General features: G+C 48.6%; 1 protein-coding gene across 1 annotated transcript in view; it reads left to right on the top strand.

The window, feature by feature from the left end:
* Positions 1 to 303: 303 nt before the first annotated feature.
* The window catches only part of LOC130344232 (vang-like protein 1), a gene marked incomplete at its 5' end in the record, with an annotated part of 52854 nt that continues 27427 nt past the window's right edge, over positions 304 to 25730 (top strand). Inside the window, 3 exons of the mRNA XM_056554402.1 lie at positions 304 to 437; positions 3082 to 3686; positions 23673 to 23797. Coding sequence (XP_056410377.1) covers positions 304 to 437; positions 3082 to 3686; positions 23673 to 23797 — 864 coding nt within the window. The remainder of the gene's footprint in view (positions 438 to 3081; positions 3687 to 23672; positions 23798 to 25730) is intronic.

Here is a 25730-nt window from a genome sequence, read left to right as displayed (position 1 = left end):
TATATCTTCTTCTATCTATAGATGATATCTTCTTCTATCTATAGATGATATCTTCTTCTATCTATAGACGATATCTTCTTCTATCTATAGACGATATCTTCTTCTATCTATAGACGATATCTTCTTCTATCTATAGATGATATCTTCTTCTATCTATAGATTATATCTTCTTCTATCTATAGATGATATCTTCTTCTATCTATAGATGATATCTTCTTCTTCTATCTATAGATTATATCTTCTTCTATCTATAGATGATATCTTCTTCTATCTATAGATTATATCTTCTTCTTCTATCTATAGATGATATCTTCTTCTATCTATGTAGAGAAATCCCCCCTGATGGCCACAAGTCTCTTACTAATGAAGAACCGACCAGTGACTGTCAATCACCTGCAGAGGATTCTGGGAGAGGAGAAGAGGAGGAGGAGGGACAGGTGAGATCGGGTCACATGTCTACCTGTGTGAGACCCCGACCAAAGAGACATCACAAAGCAGTCTATACCTCTGTGAGACCCCCGCCAAAGAGACATCACAAAGCAGTCTATACCTGTGTGAGACCCCCGCCAAAGAGACATCACAAAGCAGTCTATACCTGTGTGAGACCCCCACCAAAGAGACATCACAAAGCAGTCTATACCTGTGTGAGACCCCCACCAAAGAGACATCACAAAGCAGTCTATACCTCTGTGAGACCCCCGCCAAAGAGACATCACAAAGCAGTCTATACCTGTGTGAGACCCCCACCAAAGAGACATCACAAAGCAGTCTATACCTGTGTGAGACCCCCACCAAAGAGACATCTCAAAGCAGTCTATACCTCTGTGAGACCCCCACCAAAGAGACATCACAAAGCAGTCTATACCTCTGTGAGACCCCCCACCAAAGAGACATCACAAAGCAGTCTATACCTCTGTGAGACCCCCCACCAAAGAGACATCACAAAGCAGTCTATACCTCTGTGAGACCCCCCACCAAAGAGACATCACAAAGCAGTCTATACCTCTGTGAGACCCCCACCAAAGAGACATCACAAAGCAGTCTATACCTCTGTGAGACCCCCCACCAAAGAGACATCACAAAGCAGTCTATACCTCTGTGAGACCCCCCACCAAAGAGACATCACAAAGCAGTCTATACCTCTGTGAGACCCCCCACCAAAGAGACATCACAAAGCAGTCTATACCTCTGTGAGACCCCCACCAAAGAGACATCACAAAGCAGTCTATACCTCTGTGAGACCCCCACCAAAGAGACATCACAAAGCAGTCTATACCTCTGTGAGACCCCCACCAAAGAGACATCACAAAGCAGTCTATACCTCTGTGAGACCCCCACCAAAGAGACATCACAAAGCAGTCTATAACTCTGTGAGACCCCCCACCAAAGAGACATCACAAAGCAGTCTATACCTCTGTGAGACCCCCACCAAAGAGACATCACAAAGCAGTCTATACCTCTGTGAGACCCCCACCAAAGAGACATCACAAAGCAGTCTATACCTCTGTGAGACCCCCACCAAAGAGACATCACAAAGCAGTCTATACCTCTGTGAGACCCCCACCAAAGAGACATCACAAAGCAGTCTATACCTCTGTGAGACCCCCACCAAAGAGACATCACAAAGCAGTCTATACCTCTGTGAGACCCCCACCAAAGAGACATCACAAAGCAGTCTATACCTCTGTGAGACCCCCACCAAAGAGACATCACAAAGCAGTCTATACCTCTGTGAGACCCCCACCAAAGAGACATCACAAAGCAGTCTATACCTCTGTGAGACCCCCACCAAAGAGACATCACAAAGCAGTCTATACCTCTGTGAGACCCCCACCAAAGAGACATCACAAAGCAGTCTATACCTCTGTGAGACACCCACACAAAGAGACATCACAAAGCAGTCTATACCTCTGTGAGACCCCCACCAAAGAGACATCACAAAGCAGTCTATACCTCTGTGAGACACCCACCAAAGAGACATCACAAAGCAGTTTATACCACTGTGAGACACCCAGCCAAAGAGACATCACAAAGCAGTCTATACCTCTGTGAGACACCCACCAAAGAGACATCACAAAGCAGTCTATACCTCTGTGAGACACCCACCAAAGAGACATCACAAAGCAGTCTATACCTCTGTGAGACACCCACCAAAGAGACATCACAAAGCAGTCTATACCTCTGTGAGACCCCACCAAAGAGACATCACAAAGCAGTCTATACCTCTGTGAGACACCCACCAAAGAGACATCACAAAGCAGTTTATACCACTGTGAGACACCCACCCAAAGAGACATCACAAAGCAGTCTATACCTCTGTGAGACACCCACCAAAGAGACATCACAAAGCAGTCTATACCTCTGTGAGACACCCACCAAAGAGACATCACAAAGCAGTCTATACCTCTGTGAGACACCCACCAAAGAGACATCACAAAGCAGTTTATACCACTGTGAGACACCCACCCAAAGAGACATCACAAAGCAGTCTATACCACTGTGAGACACCCACCCAAAGGGACATTAAAAAGCAGTCTATAGTTCTGTGAGACCCCCACCAAAGAGACATCACAAAGCAGTCTATAGCTATGGCTAATGTATGGTGGAAATCATCAGACAATATCTGGTGTCACAAGGGACTGCAGCTGTCTGTCATCTGTCTGTCATCTCTCTGTCATCTCTCTGTCATCTCTCTGTCATCTCTCTGTCATCTCTCTGTCATCTCTCTGTCATCTCTCTGTCATCTCTCTGTCAGCTGTGTCTGTCTCTTTTTAGGACGACCTCTGGGGTGAGATGACCACGGCGGTGACCTCTGAGCGGAGCGCCTCCCTGTCTATTATCTGTCTATTATCTATGTCTGTCTCTTTTTAGGATGACCTCTGGGGTGAGACGACCACGGCGGTGACCTCTCTGTCTATCATCTGTGTCTGTCTCTTTTTAGGATGACCTCTGGGGTGAGACGACCACGGCGGTGACCTCTCTGTCTATCATCTGTGTCTGTCTCTTTTTAGGATGACCTCTGGGGTGAGACGACCACGGCGGTGACCTCTCTGTCTATCATCTGTGTCTGTCTCTTTTTAGGATGACCTCTGGGGTGAGACAACCACGGCAGTGACCTCTGAGCGGAGCGCCTCCCTGGAGGAGTTGGTTCCTAGAGGAGGCGTCGCGGATCCTCAGAGCAGTAGTCGTGACACTCGGACTTTGCTCGGCTTCTACACGTTCTGCGCGCTGTCGGCACTCACCCTCCTCACCCCGCCGCTCTTCATCCTGCTGCCCCAGGTGCTGTGGGGGTCCGATCTGGAGCCCTGCGGGGTCATTTGTGAGGGGCTTTACATCTCCGTGGCCTTTAAGCTGCTGTTTATTGCCCTGGGGTCTTGGGCTGTTTTCTTCCGATGCCCTCGATGTGTCCTGCCCCGTCTGGTGGAGTATCGCGCGCTCCTTCTTCTGCTGCTCAGCCTCTTCCTGGTCTCCTATTGGCTGTTCTACATGGTGAGGATTCTGGGTCAGCAGGAGCGGAATCTCTTGAGTGTGGTCCAGTACACGGTGTCGCTGGTGGACGCCTTCATCTTCATCCATTACCTGGCGGTGGTTCTACTGGAGATCAGACAACTGCAGCCGCTGTACATCCTGCGCGTGGTGCGGAGCGGGGACGGAGCGTCGCGGAGCTACTCCATCGGGAGAGTCAGGTAAGGGCCTACCATGTATATATGTATGTGAACCCCCCCGACCATCGGGAGAGTCAGGTAAGGACCTACCATGTATATATGTATGTGAACCCCCCGAACATCGGGAGAGTCAGGTAAGGACCTACCATGTATATAAGCATGTGAACCCCCCCGAACATCGGGAGAGTCAGGTAAGGACCTACCATGTATATAAGTATGTGAACCCCCCCGACCATCGGGAGAGTCAGGTAAGGACCTACCATGTATATATGTATGTGAACCCCCCCGAACATCGGGAGAGTCAGGTAAGGACCTACCATGTATATATGTATGTGAACCCCCCCGACCATCGGAGAGTCAGGTAAGGACCTACCATGTATATATGTATGTGAACCCCCCGAACATCGGGAGAGTCAGGTAAGGACCTACCATGTATATAAGCATGTGAACCCCCCCGAACATCGGGAGAGTCAGGTAAGGACCTACCATGTATATATGTATGTGAACCCCCCCGACCATCGGGAGAGTCAGGTAAGGACCTACCATGTATATATGTATGTGAACCCCCCGACCATCGGGAGAGTCAGGTAAGGACCTACCATGTATATAAGTATGTGAACCCCCCCGACCATCGGGAGAGTCAGGTAAGGACCTACCATGTATATAAGTATGTGAACCCCCCCGACCATCGGGAGAGTCAGGTAAGGGCCTACCATGTATATATGTATGTGAACCCCCCCGACCATCGGGAGAGTCAGGTAAGGACCTACCATGTATATAAGTATGTGAACCCCCCGACCATCGGGAGAGTCAGGTAAGGACCTACCATGTATATAAGTATGTGAACCCCCCGACCATTGGGAGAGTCAGGTAAGGATCTACCATGTATATATGTATGTGAACCCCCCCGACCATCGGGAGAGTCAGGTAAGGACCTACCATGTATATATGTATGTGAACCCCCCGACCATCGGGAGAGTCAGGTAAGGACCTACCATGTATATATGTATGTGAACCCCCCCCGAACATCGGGAGAGTCAGGTAAGGACCTACCATGTATATATGTATGTGAACCCCCCCCCGACCATCGGGAGAGTCAGGTAAGGACCTACCATGTATATATGTATGTGAACCCCCCCCGAACATCGGGAGAGTCAGGTAAGGACCTACCATGTATATATGTATGTGAACCCCCCGAACATCGGGAGAGTCAGGTAAGGACCTACCATGTATATATGTATGTGAACCCCCCCGACCATCGGGAGAGTCAGGTAAGGACCTACCATGTATATAAGTATGTGAACCCCCCGACCATCGGGAGAGTCAGGTAAGGACCTACCATGTATATAAGTATGTGAACCCCCCGACCATCGGGAGAGTCAGGTAAGGACCTACCATGTATATAAGTATGTGAACCCCCCCCCCGACCATTGGAGAGTCAGGTAAGGACCTACCATGTATATATGTATGTGAACCCCCCCGAACATCGGGAGAGTCAGGTAAGGACCTACCATGTATATATGTATGTGAACCCCCCGACCATCGGGAGAGTCAGGTAAGGACCTACCATGTATATATGTATGTGAACCCCCCCCCGACCATCGGGAGAGTCAGGTATGGACCTACCATGTATATAAGTATGTGAACCCCCCGACCATCGGGAGAGTCAGGTATGGACCTACCATGTATATAAGTATGTGAACCCCCCCGACCATCGGGAGAGTCAGGTAAGGACCTACCATGTATATATGTATGTGAACCCCCCCGACCATCGGGAGAGTCAGGTAAGGACCTACCATGTATATAAGTATGTGAACTCCCCCCGAACATCGGGAGAGTCAGGTAAGGACCTACCATGTATATATGTATGTGGAACCCCCGACCATCGGGAGAGTCAGGTAAGGACCTACCATGTATATAAGTATGTGAACCCCCCCGACCATCGGGAGAGTCAGGTAAGGACCTACCATGTATATATGTATGTGAACCCCCCGACCATCGGGAGAGTCAGGTAAGGACCTACCATGTATATATGTATGTGAACCCCCCGACCATCGGGAGAGTCAGGTAAGGACCTACCATGTATATAAGTATGTGAACCCCCCGACCATCGGGAGAGTCAGGTAAGGACCTACCATGTATATATGTATGTGAACCCCCCGACCATCGGGAGAGTCAGATAAGGACCTACCATGTATATAAGTATGTGAACCCCCCGACCATCGGGAGAGTCAGGTAAGGACCTACCATGTATATAAGTATGTGAACCCCCCCCGACCATCGGGAGAGTCAGGTAAGGACCTACCATGTATATATGTATGTGAACCCCCCGACCATCGGGAGAGTCAGGTAAGGACCTACCATGTATATAAGTATGTGAACCCCCCCGACCATCGGGAGAGTCAGGTAAGGACCTACCATGTATATAAGTATGTGAACCCCCCCGAACATCGGGAGAGTCAGGTAAGGACCTACCATGTATATAAGTATGTGAACCCCCCCCCGACCATTGGGAGAGTAAGGTAAGGACCTACCATGTATATATGTATGTGAACCCCCCGACCATCGGGAGAGTCAGATAAGGACCTACCATGTATATATGTATGTGAACCCCCCCCGACCATCGGGAGAGTCAGGTAAGGACCTACCATGTATATATGTATGTGAACCCCCCCCGACCATCGGGAGAGTCAGGTAAGGACCTACCATGTATATATGTATGTGAACCCCCCCGACCATCGGGAGAGTCAGGTAAGGACCTACCATGTATATATGTATGTGAACCCCCCGACCATCGGGAGAGTCAGGTAAGGACCTACCATGTATATATGTATGTGAACCCCCCCGACCATCGGGAGAGTCAGGTAAGGACCTACCATGTATATAAGTATGTGAACCCCCCCCGAACATCGGGAGAGTCAGGTAAGGACCTACCATGTATATATGTATGTGAACCCCCCGACCATCGGGAGAGTCAGGTAAGGACCTACCATGTATATAAGTATGTGAACCCCCCGAACATCGGGAGAGTCAGGTAAGGACCTACCATGTATATAAGTATGTGAACCCCCCGAACATCACACCATCGGGAGAGTCAGGTAAGGACCTACCATGTATATATGTATGTGAACCCCCCCGACCATCGGGAGAGTCAGGTAAGGACCTACCATGTATATATGTATGTGAACCCCCCGACCATCGGGAGAGTCAGGTAAGGACCTACCATGTATATATGTATGTGAACCCCCCCGACCATCGGGAGAGTCAGGTAAGGACCTACCATGTATATATGTATGTGAACCCCCCGACCATCGGGAGAGTCAGGTAAGGACCTACCATGTATATATGTATGTGAACCCCCCCGAACATCGGGAGAGTCAGGTAAGGACCTACCATGTATATATGTATGTGAACCCCCCCCGACCATCGGGGGAGTCAGGTAAGGACCTACCATGTATATATGTATGTGAACCCCCCGAACATCGGGAGAGTCAGGTAAGGACCTACCATGTATATAAGTATGTGAACCCCCCGACCATCGGGAGAGTCAGGTAAGGACCTACCATGTATATATGTATGTGAACCCCCCCGACCATCGGGAGAGTCAGGTAAGGGCCTACCATGTATATAAGTATGTGAACCCCCCGACCATCACACCATCGGGAGAGTCAGGTAAGGACCTACCATGTATATATGTATGTGAACCCCCGCGAACATCGGGAGAGTCAGGTAAGGACCTACCATGTATATATGTATGTGAACCCCCCGACCATCGGGAGAGTCAGGTAAGGACCTACCATGTATATATGTATGTGAACCCCCCCCGACCATCGGGAGAGTCAGGTAAGGACCTACCATGTATATAAGTATGTGAACCCCCCGAACATCACACCATCGGGAGAGTCAGGTAAGGACCTACCATGTATATATGTATGTGAACCCCCCCGACCATCGGGAGAGTCAGGTAAGGACCTACCATGTATATATGTATGTGAACCCCCCGACCATCGGGAGAGTCAGGTAAGGACCTACCATGTATATATGTATGTGAACCCCCCCGACCATCGGGAGAGTCAGGTAAGGACCTACCATGTATATATGTATGTGAACCCCCCGACCATCGGGAGAGTCAGGTAAGGACCTACCATGTATATATGTATGTGAACCCCCCCGACCATCGGGAGAGTCAGGTAAGGACCTACCATGTATATAAGTATGTGAACCCCCCGACCATCGGGAGAGTCAGGTAAGGACCTACCATGTATATATGTATGTGAACCCCCCCCGAACATCGGGAGAGTCAGGTAAGGACCTACCATGTATATATGTATGTGAACCCCCCGACCATCGGGAGAGTCAGGTAAGGACCTACCATGTATATATGTATGTGAACCCCCCCGACCATCGGGAGAGTCAGGTAAGGACCTACCATGTATATAAGTATGTGAACCCCCCGACCATCGGGAGAGTCAGGTAAGGACCTACCATGTATATAAGTATGTGAACCCCCCCGAACATCGGGAGAGTCAGGTAAGGACCTACCATGTATATAAGTATGTGAACCCCCCCCGAACATCGGGAGAGTCAGGTAAGGACCTACCATGTATATAAGTATGTGAACCCCCCCGACCATCGGGAGAGTCAGGTAAGGACCTACCATGTATATAAGTATGTGAACCCCCCCGAACATCACACCATCGGGAGAGTCAGGTAAGGACCTACCATGTATATATGTATGTGAACCCCCCCCGACCATCGGGAGAGTCAGGTAAGGACCTACCATGTATATATGTATGTGAACCCCCCGACCATCGGGAGAGTCAGGTAAGGACCTACCATGTATATATGTATGTGAACCCCCCCGAACATCACACCATCGGGAGAGTCATGTAAGGACCTACCCAGTGGCGTTGCTAGGGTTGGTGTCACCCGGTGCGGTAGAAAATGGTGTCACCCCCATACCTACCCCCCCCCCCTCAGTACATTTTTAGCCTGTTGTGACAGACACCACTGTTGTAGCGCATTGTGAGAAATTCCAGTATAATAATCAGATATACCAGTTGCCACAGAATGGGAAAGTGTTAAAGAAGTTTTCACCATTGAAATATACAGCTCCCAGAATTACTTAAAGGGGTACTCCACTGGAAAACATTTACTTTTATATCAACTGGTGCCAGAAAGTTAAACAGATTTTTAAATTACTTCTATTTAAAGTCTTAATACTTACAGTACTTATAAGCTGGTGTATGCTCCACAGGAAGTTGTGTAGTTCTTTCCAGTCTGACCACAGTGCTATTTGCTGACACCTCTGTCCATGTCAGGAACTGTCCAGAGCAGGATAGGTTTGCTATGGGGATTTGCTCCTACTATGGACAGTTCTTGACATGGACAGAGGTGTCAGCACAGAGCACTGTGGTCAGACAGAAAATAAATTAAAAGGAAAATAACTTCCTGTGAATCGCTTATACAGCAGCTAATAAGTACTGGAAGGATTAAGATTTTTAAATAGAAGTAATTTACAAATCTGTTTAACTTTGTAGCACCAGCTGATTAAAAAAAATGTTTTCCAGTAGAGTACCCCTTTGAGCAGTGGTGAGGTTATGCTGGAAGTTGTAGTTTCACTGACCTAACTGTAGAACTGACAAGTGACTACAGCTCTGATGTAGAGAGGAGAATATACAATGATATCAGTGACTACAGGTGACGTCTTCTCTATAGTGAGGAGAATACACAATAATATCAGTGACTACAGATGACGTCTTCTCTATAGTGAGGAGAATACACAATGATATCAGTGACTACAGGTGACGTCTTCTCTATAGTGAGGAGAATACACAATGACATCAGTGACTACAGGGGACGTCTTCTCTATAGTGAGGAGAATACACAATGACATCAGTGACTACAGGGGACGTCTTCTCTATAGTGAGGAGAATACACAATGGTATCAGTGATTACAGGTGACGTCTTCTCTATAGTGAGGAGAATACAGAATTATATCAGTGACTACACGTGACGTCTTCTCTATAGTGAGGAGAATACACAATGATATCAGTGACTACAGGTGACGTCTTCTCTATAGTGAGGAGAATACACAATGATATCAGTGACTACAGGTGACGTCTTCTCTATAGTGAGGAGAATACACAATGATATCAGTGACTACAGGGGACGTCTTCTATAGTGAGGAGAATACACAATGACATCAGTGACTACAGGGGACGTCTTCTATAGTGAGGAGAATACACAATGACATCAGTGACTACAGGGGACGTCTTCTCTATAGTGAGGAGAATACACAATGACATCAGTGACTACAGGGGACGTCTTCTCTATAGTGAGGAGAATACACAATGGTATCAGTGACTACAGGTGACGTCTTCTCTATAGTGAGGAGAATACACAATGATATCAGTGACTACAGGTGACGTCTTCTCTATAGTCTTCCCTTATCTAATTCAGATGGTACATACCGCCAGGACTTGATCCAGCTAAAACTTCTCTCTGCAGAATGTGACGCCCAGAAGTCTCCTCACTATGTCAGCGCATTCTCATCCTCTATATGAGAACAAGTATTATTATAAACCTGCCAGACACTGTATCCTCTAAATATAATACTACTATACACTACACTCTTTGATTATAAACCTTCCATACACCATACCCACTGAATATAATACTACCACACACTGTACATTCTGAATATAATACCAACACATACTGTACCCTCTGAATATAAATCTGCCACATACTGTACCCCTGAATATAATACCGCCACACACTGTACCCTCTGAATATAAATCTGCCACATACTGTACCCTCTGAATATAAATCTGCCACATACTGTACCCTCTGAATATAAATCTGCCACATACTGTACCCTCTGAATATAAATCTGCCACATACTGTACCCCTGAATATAATACCGCCACATACTGTACCCCTGAATATAATACCGCCACATACTGTACCCCTGAATATAATACCGCCACATACTGTACCCTCTGAATATAATACTACCACCCACTGCGCCCTCTGAATATAATACTTAGAGATGAGCACAGTAAATTCAACTTGTCACAAACTTCTCTGCTCGGCAGTTGATAACTTTTCCTGCATAAATTAGTTCAGCTTTCCGGTGCTCCCGTGGGCTGGAAAAGGTGGATACAGTCCTAGGAGACTCTTTCCTAGGATTGTATCCACCTTTTACAGCCCACCGGAGCACCTGAAGGCTGAACTAATTTACGCAGAATAAGTCATCAACTGCCAAGCCGAGAAGTTTGTGACGAATCGAATTTACTGTAAGTTCGCTCATCTCTAATAATACTACCTCAAACTGCGCCCTCTGAATATAATACTACCACAAACTGCGCCCTCTGAATATAATACTACCACAAACTGCGCCCTCTGAATATAATACTACCACAAACTGCGCCCTCTGAATATAATACTACCACAAACTGCGCCCTCTGAATATAATACTACCACAAACTGCGCCCTCTGAATATAATACTACCACAAACTGCGCCCTCTGAATATAATACTACCACAAACTGCGCCCTCTGAATATAATACTACCACAAACTGCGCCCTCTGAATATAATACTACCACAAACTGCGCCCTCTGAATATAATACTACCACAAACTGCGCCCTCTGAATATAATACTACCACAAACTGCGCCCTCTGAATATAATACTATCGCAAACTGCCCCCTCTGAATATAACGTTGCCATACAGTGCACCCTCTGAATATAATACCACAACCGCAGTAACAACCCTCAACATCCGTTAGCTGATGCTATTACCACGGGAGGGGGGTATTGGTGGTGTTGCTAGTGGATGATGGGGGTGCTACTACTCGGGGGGTGTTGCTGGAGGATGATGAGGGTGCTACTGGCCATCCCCCCTGGCAGTATCATCCCCATCATCCATCCGCAGGATCATCCTCCTGGCAGTATCACCGCCATCATCCACCATCAGGATCTGCTGATGGAGGTGCTGCTGGGGGGGGGGGGTGTTGCTGGTGGATGATGAGGGTGCTACTGCCAGGGGGGGAGCATTAGGTAGGCAGCAGTTCCCCCGCATTAGGTAGGTCGCAGTTTCCCCACATTAGGTAGCATCTATTCCCCACATTAGGCAGCATAGATTCCTCACATTTGGTACCAGTTCCCCCACATTAGGTAGGTAGCAGTTACCCCACATTAGGTAGCAATTTCCCCACATTAGGTAGCACAGATTCCCCACATTAGGTAGCAATTTCCCCACATAAGGTAGCATAGACTCCCCACATAAGGTAGCATAGACTCCCCACATAAGGTAGCATAGACTCCCCACACTTGGTAGTAGTTTCCCCACATTAGTCCGCAGGTTCCCTTGCAGGTTCCCCACAATGGGTCAAAGTCTCCCCACAATAGATTGCTGGTTATACCACCCCCCCCACACACACACACAAAGAACACATACAACACAGAGAGAGAGACACACACAAACACACACAGTCAGAGAGACACACACACTCACAGACACACACACACAGTCACACACACAGAGTCTCATATACACACACAGTCACATACACAAACATAGATAGAGACAGACACACACACTCACCCATCCAGCGCAGCGATCCTTCTCACCGGGCGCCGTGCGAGTGACGTAACTGACGTCCTCCTGCGCGGCCATGCGGTGTGACGTCAGGCCGGCGCAGACGTGGGAGCGGAGGCCGGGCACAATGCTGGAGAAGGTGAGGGGGGGTGTGATGATGGACGGGCGCACAGTGCAGGAGAAAGAGGGGGGTTGCTGACGGACGGGCACACACAGCGCGGGGGGTGCTGACGGATGGGAGGCCGGTCGGGCACAGATGGGCGGGGGGGGGGGGGCTACGGAGCGTCTTGGTGTCACCCCATTAGGTTGGTGTCACCCGTGGCGGGCCGCACCCCCCGCACCCGGGTCGCAACGCCACTGGACCTACCATGTATATATGTATGTGAACCCCCCGACCATCGGGAGAGTCAGGTAAGGACCTACCATGTATATATGTATGTGAACCCCCCCGACCATCAGACCTATATGTAATATGTGTATAAGTATGTGAACCCCCCCCGACCATCAGACCTATATGTAATATGTGTATAAGTATGTGAACCCCCCGACCATCAGACCTATATGTAATATGTGTATAAGTATGTGAACCCCCCCCGACCATCACACCTATATGTAATATGTGTATAAGTATGTGAACCCCCCCCCGACCATCAGACCTATATGTAATATGTGTATAAGTATGTGAACCCCCCGACCATCAGACCTATATGTAATATGTGTATAAGTATGTGAACCCCCCCGACCATCAGACCTATATGTAATATGTATAAGTATGTGAACCCCCGACCATCAGACCTATATGTAATATGTGTATAAGTATGTGAACCCCCCGACCATCAGACCTATATGTAATATGTGTATAAGTATGTGAACCCCCGACCATCAGACCTATATGTAATATGTGTATAAGTATGTGAACCCCCCGACCATCAGACCTATATGTAATATGTGTATAAGTATGTGAACCCCCGACCATCAGACCTATATGTAATATGTGTATAAGTATGTGAACCCCCCGACCATCAGACCTATATGTAATATGTGTATAAGTATGTGAACCCCCGACCATCAGACCTATATGTAATATGTGTATAAGTATGTGAACCCCCCCGACCATCAGACCTATATGTAATATGTGTATAAGTATGTGAACCCCCCGACCATCAGACCTATATGTAATATGTGTATAAGTATGTGAACCCCCCGACCATCAGACCTATATGTAATATGTGTATAAGTATGTGAACCCCCCCCGACCATCAGACCTATATGTAATATGTGTATAAGTATGTGAACCCCCCGACCATCAGACCTATATGTAATATGTGTATAAGTATGTGAACCCCCCGACCATCAGACCTATATGTAATATGTGTATAAGTATGTGAACCCCCCGACCATCAGACCTATATGTAATATGTGTATAAGTATGTGAACCCCCCCCGACCATCAGACCTATATGTAATATGTGTATAAGTATGTGAACCCCCCGACCATCAGACCTATATGTAATATGTGTATAAGTATGTGAACCCCCGACCATCAGACCTATATGTAATATGTGTATAAGTATGTGAACCCCCGACCATCAGACCTATATGTAATATGTGTATAAGTATGTGAACCCCCCCGACCATCAGACCTATATGTAATATGTGTATAAGTATGTGAACCCCCCGACCATCAGACCTATATGTAATATGTGTATAAGTATGTGAACCCCCCGACCATCAGACCTATATGTAATATGTGTATAAGTATGTGAACCCCCCCCGACCATCAGACCTATATGTAATATGTGTATAAGTATGTGAACCCCCCGACCATCAGACCTATATGTAATATGTGTATAAGTATGTGAACCCCCCGACCATCAGACCTATATGTAATATGTGTATAAGTATGTGAACCCCCCGACCATCAGACCTATATGTAATATGTATAAGTATGTGAACCCCCCGACCATCAGACCTATATGTAATATGTGTATAAGTATGTGAACCCCCGACCATCAGACCTATATGTAATATGTGTATAAGTATGTGAACCCCCCCGACCATCAGACCTATATGTAATATGTGTATAAGTATGTGAACCCCCCCGACCATCAGACCTATATGTAATATGTGTATAAGTATGTGAACCCCCCCGACCATCAGACCTATATGTAATATGTGTATAAGTATGTGAACCCCCCCCCGACCATCAGACCTATATGTAATATGTGTATAAGTATGTGAACCCCCGACCATCAGACCTATATGTAATATGTGTATAAGTATGTGAACCCCCCCGACCATCAGACCTATATGTAATATGTGTATAAGTATGTGAACCCCCCGACCATCAGACCTATATGTAATATGTGTATAAGTATGTGAACCCCCCGACCATCAGACCTATATGTAATATGTGTATAAGTATGTGAACCCCCCGACCATCAGACCTATATGTAATATGTGTATAAGTATGTGAACCCCCCCCCGACCATCAGACCTATATGTAATATGTGTATAAGTATGTGAACCCCCCGACCATCAGACCTATATGTAATATGTGTATAAGTATGTGAACCCCCCGACCATCAGACCTATATGTAATATGTGTATAAGTATGTGAACCCCCGACCATCAGACCTATATGTAATATGTGTATAAGTATGTGAACCCCCCCGACCATCAGACCTATATGTAATATGTGTATAAGTATGTGAACCCCCGACCATCAGACCTATATGTAATATGTGTATAAGTATGTGAACCCCCCCGACCATCAGACCTATATGTAATATGTGTATAAGTATGTGAACCCCCCGACCATCAGACCTATATGTAATATGTGTATAAGTATGTGAACCCCCGACCATCAGACCTATATGTAATATGTGTATAAGTATGTGAACCCCCCCCCGACCATCAGACCTATATGTAATATGTGTATAAGTATGTGAACCCCCCGACCATCAGACCTATATGTAATATGTGTATAAGTATGTGAACCCCCCCCGACCATCAGACCTATATGTAATATGTGTATAAGTATGTGAACCCCCCCGACCATCAGACCTATATGTAATATGTGTATAAGTATGTGAACCCCTGACCATCAGACCTATATGTAATATGTGTATAAGTATGTGAACCCCCCCCGACCATCAGACCTATATGTAATATGTGTATAAGTATGTGAACCCCCCCGACCATCAGACCTATATGTAATATGTGTATAAGTATGTGAACCCCCCGACCATCAGACCTATATGTAATATGTGTATAAGTATGTGAACCCCTGACCATATATATATATATATATATATATACACAGAGGAGAGGAGATCTAATATATATATATATATATATATATATATATATATATATATATATATACAGAGGAGAGGAGATCTATCTATATATATATATATATACACACACACAGAGGAGATCTATATATATATATATATATATACATACAGAGGAGAGGAGATCTACATATATATATATATATATATATATATATATATATATACAGAGGAGAGGAGATCTATATATATATACATACAGAGGAGAGGAGATCTATATATATATATATATATATATATATATATATATATATATATATACACAAAGGGAATAAACCTGTGTTACTGCAATCCTTTCCTGTGAGAAATACTTCATTTTATAGAAACATTTCAGGGGGGCCAACATTTACGGCCATGACCCCAGCGCATTCACAATATGCCCCCCCACGCGTATTTATAAAGATATACCCCCGCATCGCATTTATAATTTGCCCACCACGGTGCATTTACCATAATATGCTACCGCAGCCGGCTGCTGGCTTGATGCACTACTGTTAGAATACTTTTCACACATAGCGCTGCGGTGGCATATTGTGATAAATGCGCTGCGGTGGGTATGTTATAAATGCGCTGCTGGGGGTACATTATAAATGCGCTGCTGGGGGTACATTATAAATGCGCTGCGGGGGTACATTATAAATGCGTTGCAGTGGGTAAATTATAAATGCGCTGCGGTGGGTAAATTATAAATGCGCTGCTTTTGAGGGTACATTATAAATGCGCTGCTGGGGGTACATTATAAATGCGCTGCTGGGGGTACATTATAAATGCGCTGCTGGGGGTACATTATAAATGGGCTGCTGGGGGTACATTTTAAATGCGCTGCTGGGGGTACATTATAAATGCGCTGCTGGGGGTACTGTCACGATGCCGGCTGGCAGGAGGTGGATCCTCTGTGCCAGAGAGGGATTGGCGTGGACCGTGCTAGTGGACCGGTTCTAAGTTACTACTGGTGTTCACCAGAGCCCGCCGCAAAGCGGGATGGTCTTGCAGTGGCGGTAGTGACCAGGTCGTATCCACTAGCAACGGCTCAACCTCTCTGGCTGCTGAAGATAGGCACGGTACAAGGGAGTAGACAGAAGCAAGGTCGGACGTAGCAGAAGGTCGGGGCAGGCAGCAAGGATCGTAGTCAGGGGCAACGGCAGGAGGTCTGGAACACAGGCTAGGAACACACAAGGAAACGCTTTCACTGGCACAATGGCAACAAGATCCGGCGAGGGAGTGCAGGGGAAGTGAGGTATACATAGGGAGTGCACAGGTGAACACACTAATTAGACCAACTGCGCCAATCAGCGGCGCAGTGGCCCTTTAAATCGCAGAGACCCGGCGCGCGCGCGCCCCCTAGGGAGCGGGGCCGCGCGCGCCGGGACAGGACCGACGGAGAGCAAGTCAGGTACGGGAGCCGGGGTGCGCATCGCGAGCGGGCGCCACCCGCATCGCGAATCGCATCCCGGCTGGGGGCGGTATCGCAGCGCACCCGGTCAGTAGATCTGACCGGGGCGCTGCAGTAGCGAGGATGTTGCGAGCGCTCCGGGGAGGAGCGGGGACCCGGAGCGCTCGGCGTAACAGTACCCCCCCCCTTGGGTCTCCCCCTCTTCTTGGGGCCTGAGAACCTGAGGACCAGACTTTTGTCTAGGATGTTGTCCTCAGGTTCCCAGGATCTCTCTTCAGGACCACAGCCCTCCCAATCAACCAAAAAGAATTTTTTTCCTCTGACCGTCTTGGAGGCCAGTATCTCCTTCACTGAGAAGATGTCAGAAGAACCGGAAACAGGAGTGGGAGAAACAAGCTTGGGAGAGAAACGGTTGATGATGAGTGGTTTAAGGAGAGAGACATGGAAGGCATTGGGAATACGAAGAGAAGGAGGAAGAAGAAGTTTGTAAGAGACAGGATTAATTTGGCACAAGACTTTGAAAGGACCAAGATAGCGTGGTCCCAGTTTGTAACTGGGGACACGAAAGCGGACATATTTAGCGGAGAGCCATACCTTGTCTCTGGGAGCAAAAATGGGGGGAGCTCTTCTTTTCTTATCAGCAAACTTCTTCATGCGTGATGAAGCCTGTAAGAGAGAATTTTGGGTCTCTTTCCATATGGTGGAAAGATCACGAGTTATTTCATCCACAGCGGGAAAACCAGAGGGCAAGGGAGTAGGGAGGGGGGGGAAGAGGGTGACGGCCGTACACCACGAAAAATGGGGATTTAGCAGAAGATTCAGAGACTCTGAAGTTATACGAGAATTCGGCCCAAGGTAGAAGATCTGCCCAGTCATCCTGGCGGGAGGAAACAAAATGCCGTAAATAGTCACCCAGGACCTGGTTAATTCTTTCTATTTGCCCATTGGATTGAGGATGATATGCAGAAGAAAAGTTTAATTTAATCTTGAGTTGTTTACAGAGAGCCCTCCAGAATTTTGACACAAATTGGACGCCTCTGTCCGAGACGATCTGCGTGGGCAAACCGTGAAGACGAAAAATGTGTACAAAAAATTGTTTTGCCAACTGAGGCGCTGAAGGAAGACCAGGAAGAGGAATAAAATGTGCCATCTTGGAAAATCGATCAACGACCACCCAAACAACAGTGTTGCCACGGGATGGGGGTAAGTCTGTAATAAAGTCCATACCAATCAGAGACCAAGGCTGTTCGGGGACAGGCAGAGGATGAAGGAGACCAGCAGGATTCTGGCGAGGAGTCTTATCCCGGGCACAGACAGTACAGGCCCGCACAAAATCAACAACATCCGTCTCCAGAGTCGGCCACCAATAGAAACGAGAGACGAGTTGCAAGGACTTTTTGATGCCCGCATGGCCTGCGAGATGGGAGGAGTGACCCCATTTGAGGATTCCGAGGCGTTGGCGTGGAGAAACAAAGGTCTTCCCTGGAGGAGTTTGCCTGATGGAGGCTGGAGAAGTGGAGATCAGACAGTCAGGAGGAATGATGTGTTGCGGAGAGACCTCTACTTCCGAGGCATCCGAGGAACGAGAGAGAGCATCGGCCCTAATGTTCTTGTTGGCAGGGCGAAAATGAATTTCAAAGTTAAAACGGGCAAAGAACAGAGACCACCTGGCCTGGCGAGGATTCAGCCGTTGGGCAGACTGGAGATAGGAGAGATTCTTGTGATCGGTGAAAATGATAACTGGAAATTTTGATCCCTCCAGCAGATGCCTCCATTCCTCAAGTGCCAATTTAATGGCCAGTAGCTCTCGATCCCCGATGGAGTAGTTCCTCTCCGCCGGAGAGAAGGTCCTAGAAAAAAACCCACAAGTAACAGCATGCCCGGAAGAATTTTTTTGTAGAAGGACCGCTCCAGCTCCCACTGAGGAGGCATCAACCTCCAATAGGAAGGGTTTAGATGGGTCAGGTCTGGAGAGCACGGGAGCAGAAGAAAAGGCAGACTTGAGCCGTTTAAATGCGTCTTCCGCTTGAGGAGACCAGGACTTAGGATTGGCATTCTTCTTGGTTAAAGCCACGATAGGAGCCACAATAGTGGAAAAATGTGGAATAAATTGTCTGTAATAATTGGCGAACCCCAAAAAACGTTGGATAGCACGGAGTCCGGAGGGGCGTGGCCAATCTAAGACGGCAGAGAGTTTATCCGGGTCCATTTGTAGTCCCTGGCCAGAGACCAAGTATCCTAGGAAAGGAAGAGATTGACATTCAAACAGACATTTCTCCATTTTGGCATAAAGTTGATTGTCTCGAAGTCTCTGAAGAACCATGCGGACATGCTGGCGGTGTTCTTCTAGATTGGCAGAAAAAATCAGGATATCGTCCAGATACACAACAACACAGGAATATAAGAGATCACGAAAAATTTCATTAACAAAGTCTTGGAAGACGGCAGGGGCGTTGCACAGGCCAAAGGGCATGACCAGATACTCAAAGTGTCCATCTCTGGTGTTAAATGCAGTTTTCCATTCGTCCCCCTCCCTGATGCGGATGAGATTATATGCACCTCTTAAGTCCAGTTTGGTAAAGATGTGGGCACCTTGAAGGCGATCAAAGAGTTCAGAGATAAGAGGTAGAGGGTAGCGGTTCTTTACAGTGATTTTATTAAGTCCGCGGTAATCAATGCAAGGACGTAGGGAGCCATCTTTTTTGGATACAAAGAAAAATCCAGCTCCAGCAGGAGAGGAGGATTTGCGGATAAACCCCTTTTTTAAATTTTCCTGGATGTATTCAGACATAGCAAGAGTCTCTGGGGCGGACAGAGGGTAAATTCTGCCCCGGGGTGGAGTAGTGCCCGGGAGGAGGTCAATAGGACAGTCAAAAGGCCTGTGAGGGGGTAAAGTCTCAGCTTGTTTTTTGCAAAATACGTCTGCATAGTCCATATAAGCCTTAGGGAGACCGGTTACAGGAGGAACCACAGGGTCACGGCAGGGAGTACTGGGAACCGGTTTAAGACAGTCCTTGAAACAAGAAGTACCCCAGCTCTTGATCTCTCCTGTGGACCAATCAAGGGTTGGGGAATGGCGTTGAAGCCACGGTAGTCCAAGGAGAATTTCGGAAGTGCAATTGGAGAGGACCAAAAACTCAATTTTTTCGTGATGAGGTCCGATGCACATTAGGAGGGGTTCCGTGCGGTAACGCACGGCACAGTCCAATCTTTCATTGTTAACACAATTGATGTTGAGGGGTCTGGCGAGACTGGTCACAGGGATGTTTAACCTGTTGATGAGAGAGGCCAAAATAAAATTTCCTGCAGATCCGGAATCCAAGAAGGCCATAGTAGAGAAGGAGAAGGTAGAGGCAGATATCCGCACAGGCACAGTAAGACGTGGAGAAGCAGAGTTGACATCAAGAACTGTGTCACCTTTGTGCGGAGTCAGCGTACGTCTTTCCAGGCGGGGAGGACGGATAGGACAATCCTTCAGGAAGTGTTCGGTACCGGCACAGTACAGGCAAAGATTCTCCATGCGGCGTCGTGTCCTCTCTTGAGGTGTCAAGCGAGACCGGTCAACTTGCATAGCCTCCACGGCGGGAGGCACAGGAACGGATTGCAGAGGACCAGAGGAGAGAGGAGCCGGGGAGAAAAAACGCCTCGTGCGAACAAAGTCCATATCCTGGCGGAGCTCCTGACGCCTTTCGGCAAAACGCATGTCAATGCGAGTGGCTAGATGAATGAGTTCATGCAGGTTAGCAGGAATTTCTCGTGCGGCCAGAACATCTTTAATGTTGCTGGATAGGCCTTTTTTAAAGGTCGCGCAGAGGGCCTCATTATTCCAGGATAATTCGGAAGCAAGAGTACGGAATTGGATGGCGTACTCGCCAACGGAAGAATTACCCTGGACCAGGTTCAGCAGGGCAGTCTCAGCAGAAGAGGCTCGGGCAGGTTCCTCAAAGACACTTCGAATTTCCGAGAAGAAGGAGTGTACAGAGGCAGTGACGGGGTCATTGCGGTCCCAGAGCGGTGTGGCCCATGACAGAGCTTTCCCAGACAGAAGGCTGACTACGAAAGCCACCTTAGACCTTTCAGTAGGAAACTGGTCCGACATCATCTCCAAGTGCAGGGAACATTGTGAAAGAAAGCCACGGCAAAACTTAGAGTCCCCATCAAATTTATCCGGCAAGGAAAGTCGTAGGCCGGAAGGAGGAGGTGCAGGAGCTGGCGGAGGAGATGATTGCTGAAGCTGTGGTAGTAGCTGCTGTAGCATCACGGTCAGTTGAGACAGCTGGTGGCCTTGTTGCGCTATCTGTTGCGACTGCTGGGCGACCACCGTGGTGAGGTCGGCGACAACTGGCAGTGGAACTTCAGCGGGATCCATGGCCGGATCTACTGTCACGATTCGGCTGGCAGGAGGTGGATCCTCTGTGCCAGAGAGGGATTGGCGTGGACCGTGCTAGTGGATCGGTTCTAAGTTACTACTGGTTTTCACCAGAGCCCGCCGCAAAGCGGGATGGTCTTGCAGCGGCGGTAGTAACCAGGTCGTATCCACTAGCAACGGCTCAACCTCTCTGACTGCTGAAGATAGGCGCGGTACAAGGGAGTAGACGAGAGCAAGGTCGGACGTAGCAGAAGGTCGGGGCAGGCAGCAAGGATCGTAGTCAGGGGCAACGGCAGGAGGTCTGGAACACAGGCTAAAAACACACAAGGGAACGCTTTCACTGGCACGATGGCAACAAGATCCGGCGAGGGAGTGCAGGGGAAGTGAGGTATACATAGGGAGTACACAGGTGAACACACTAATTAGACCAACTGCGCCAATCAGCGGCGCAGTGGCCCTTTAAATCGCAGAGACCCGGCGCGCGCGCGCCCTAGGGAGCGGGGCCGCGCGCGCCGGGACAGGACCGACGGAGAGCGAGTCAGGTACGGGAGCCGGGGTGCGCATCGGGAGCGGGCGCCACCCGCATCGCGAATCGCATCCCGGCTGGGGGCGGTATCGCAGCGCACCCGGTCAGTAGATCTGACCGGGGCGCTGCAGTAGCGAGGATGTTGCGAGCGCTCCGGGGAGGAGCGGGGACCCGGAGCGCTCGGCGTAACAGGTACATTATAAATGCGCTGCTGGGGGTACATTATAAATGCGCTGCTGGGGGTACATTATAAATGCGCTGCTGGGGGTACATTATAAATGCGCTGCTGGGGGTACATTATAAATGCGCTGCTTGGGGTGCATTATAAATGCGCTGCTGGGGGTACATTATAAATGCGCTGCGGTGGGTACATTATAAATGCGCTGCGGTGGGTACATTATAAATGCGCTGCTGGGGGTACATTATAAAAGCGCTGCTGGGGGTACATTATAAAAGCGCTGCTGGGGGTACATTATAAAAGCGCTGCTGGGGGTACATTATAAAAGCGCTGCGGTGGGTAAATTATAAAAGCGCTGCTGGGGGTACATTATAAATGCGCTGCTGGGGGTACATTATAAATGCGCTGCGGTGGGTACATTATAAAAGCGCTGCTGGGGGTACATTATAAAAGCGCTGCGGTGGGTAAATTATAAATGCGCTGCTGGGGGTACATTATAAAAGCACTGCTGGGGGTACATTATAAAAGCACTGCTGGGGGTACATTATAAAAGCACTGCTGGGGGTACATTATAAAAGCACTGCTGGGGGTACATTATAAAAGCACTGCTGGGGGTACATTATAAATGCGCTGCTTGGGGTGCATTATAAATGCGCTGCTGGGGGTACATTATAAATGCGCTGCGGTGGGTACATTATAAATGCGTTGCGGGGGTATATCTTTATAAATACGTGGGGGGGGGGCATATTATAAAAGCACTGGGGGGCTAGATATATAGCGCTATATGTCTGCCCCCCACAGTGCTTTTAAAAACCCCGCCGGGAGCTCTGAGTGGCTCCTCGGTACCGGCCATTCAGGGCTCACTGATGTCAATTACCTTTTATAGTCTACAGGTTGTGTATCCGGGTATGTAGTCACTTGTGTCACCTTTTAACCTACAGAGATCTCTGTCTACAGGTTGTGTATCCAGCTGTGTAGTCACTGGTGTCACTTACCTTTTATAGTCTACAGGGGTCTCTGTCTACAGGTTGTGTAGTCACTGGTGTCACTTACCTTTTCTAGTCTACAGGGGTCTCTGTCTACAGATTGTGTATCCGGGTGTGTAGTCACTGGTGTCACTTACCTTTTCTAGTCTACAGGGGTCTCTGTCTACAGGTTGTGTATGCGGGGTGTAGTCACTGGTGGCACCTTTTAGTCTACAGAGATCTCTGTCTACAGGTTGTGTATCTGGGTGCGTAGTCACTAGTGTCACTTACCTTTTATAGTCTCTCTACAGGTTGTGTATCCGGATGTGTGGTCACTAGTGTCACCTTTTAGTCTACAGAGATCTCTGTCTACAGGTTGTGTATCTGGGTGTGTAGTCACTGGTGTCACTTACCTTTTATAGTCTACAGGTTGTGTATCCGGGAGTGTAGTCATTAGTGTCACTTACCTTTTATAGTCTACAGAGATCTCTGTCTACAGGTTGTGTATCCGGGTGTGTAGTCACTGGTGTCACTTACCTTTTCTAGTCTACAGGGGTCTCTGTCTACAGGTTGTGTATCCGGGGTGTGTAGTCACTGGTGTCACCTTTTAGTCTACAGAGATCCGCGTTGTTCGTCTTAGAAAACTACTACAAGGATTTTCCAGCTGTCACCTCAAGACCTCAAACCGGGAAGACCAAGAAAGAAGATCGAAGCCTCGGCAGCCATCATGCGGATGGTGAGTGCCACCATACATGTGGGGTACACATGTATCTCTACTATTGGCCTCCCCAGATTAGCCAGGAGTCTTGTAGGTTCCCAGGATGGTGTCTGGATCCTACTCATCACAACAAAGTCATCTGTCTGCTCCATCCTCTATGTGGGTCCTTGGGGTTGGCACTAAGGCTTTGCCTGCTCTGTCCTCTATGTGAGGCCTCGGGGGAGGCACTAAGGCTCTGTCTGCTCTGTCCTCTATGTGAGGCCTCAGGGGAGGCACTAAGGCTCTGTCTGCTCTGTCCTCTAGGTGAGGCCTCAGGGACGGCACTAACTGTCTGCTCCGTCCTCTATGTGGGCCCTTGGGGTCGGCACTAAGGCTCTGTCTGCTGTGTCCTCTATGCGAGTCCTCGGTGGGTGGCGGGGGGTTGCACTAAGGCTCTGTCTGCTCCATCCTCTATGTGGGTCCTTGGAGTTGGCACTAAGGCTCTGTCTGCTGTGTCCTCTATGTGAGTCCTCGGGGGCTGGCGGGGGGGTGGCACTAAGGCTCTGTCTGCTCCATCCTCTATGTGGGTCCTTGGAGTTGGCACTAAGGCTCTGTCCTCTACGTGAGTCTTTGGGGGAGGCACTAAGGCTCTGTCTGCTTCTGTCCACTACGTGAGTCCTCAGGAGTGGCACTATGGCTCTGTCTGCTCTGTCTGCTCTGTCCTCTATGTGAGACCTCAGAGACGGCTCTAAGACTCTGTCTGCTCCGTCCTCTATGTGGGTCCTTGGGGTCGGCACTAAGGCTTTGTCTGCTTTGTCCTCTACGCGAGTACTCTGTGGCGGCACTTAGGCTCTGTCTGCTTCGTCCTTTATGTGAGTCCTCGGGGGCGGCACTATGGCTCTGTCTGCTTCATCCCCTATCCGAGTCCTCAGGGGCGGCATTAAGGCTCTGTCCTCTATATGAGTCTTCTGGGGCGGCACTAAGACTCTGTCTGTTCCATCCTGTATGTGAGTCCTCGAGGGCGGCACTTAGGCTCTGTCTGCTCTGTCTTATATGTGAGGCCTCGGGGGCGGCACTAAAGCTCTGTCTGCTCCATCTTCTATGTGAGTCCTCAGGGACAGCACTAAGGCTCTGTCTGCTCTGGTCTCTATGTGAGTCCTCGGGTGAGGCACTAAGGCTCTGACTGCTCTGTCCTCTGAGTCCTCTGGGGCGACACTATGGCCCTGTCTGCTCTGTCCTCTATGTGAGTCTTCGGGGGCAGCACAAAGGCTCTGTCTGCGCCATCCACTATGTGAGTCTTCGGGTGCGGCACTATGGCTCTGTCTGCTCTGTCCACTAAGGCTATGTCTGCACTGTCCTCTATGTGAGACTTAGGGGGAGGCACTAAGGCTCTGTCTGCTCTGTCCTCTAGGTGAGGCCTCAGGGACGGCACTAAGGCTCTGTCTGCTCCGTCCTCTATGTGGGTCCTTGGGGTCGGCACTAAGACTCTGTCTGCTGTGTCCTTTATGTGAGTCCTCGGGGGGGGGGGGGGGGGGGCAGCACTAAGGCTCTGTCTGCTCTGTCCTCCATGTGGGTCCTTGGAATTGGCACTAAGGCTCTGTCCTTTATGTGGTACTAAGGCTCTGTCCTCTATGTGAGTCCTTGGGGGCGGCACTAAGGCTCTGTCTGCTCCGTACGCTACAAGAGTCCTCTGGGGCAGCAGTAAGGCAATGTCTGCTTCATCCTTTATGTGAGTCCTCAGGGGCGGCACTATGGCTCTGTCTACTTGATCCTTTATGTGAGTCCTCGGGGATGGCACTAAGGCTTTATCTGCTCTGTCCTCTACTTGAGTCCTCAGGGGCAGCACTATGGCTCTGTCTGCTCTGTCCTTTGTGTGAGTCCTCGTGGGTGGCACTATGGCTCTGTCTGCTCCGTCCCCTATGCGAGTCCTCAGGTGCGGCACTAAGGCTGTGTCTGCTCTGTCCTCTATGTG

Source organism: Hyla sarda, unplaced genomic scaffold (assembly GCF_029499605.1).
Source record: "Hyla sarda isolate aHylSar1 unplaced genomic scaffold, aHylSar1.hap1 scaffold_709, whole genome shotgun sequence".
Taxonomy (NCBI): Eukaryota; Metazoa; Chordata; class Amphibia; order Anura; family Hylidae; genus Hyla; species Hyla sarda.
The sequence above is the reverse complement of the archived record's forward strand: the minus strand, read 5'-3'. Positions and strand labels throughout refer to the sequence as shown.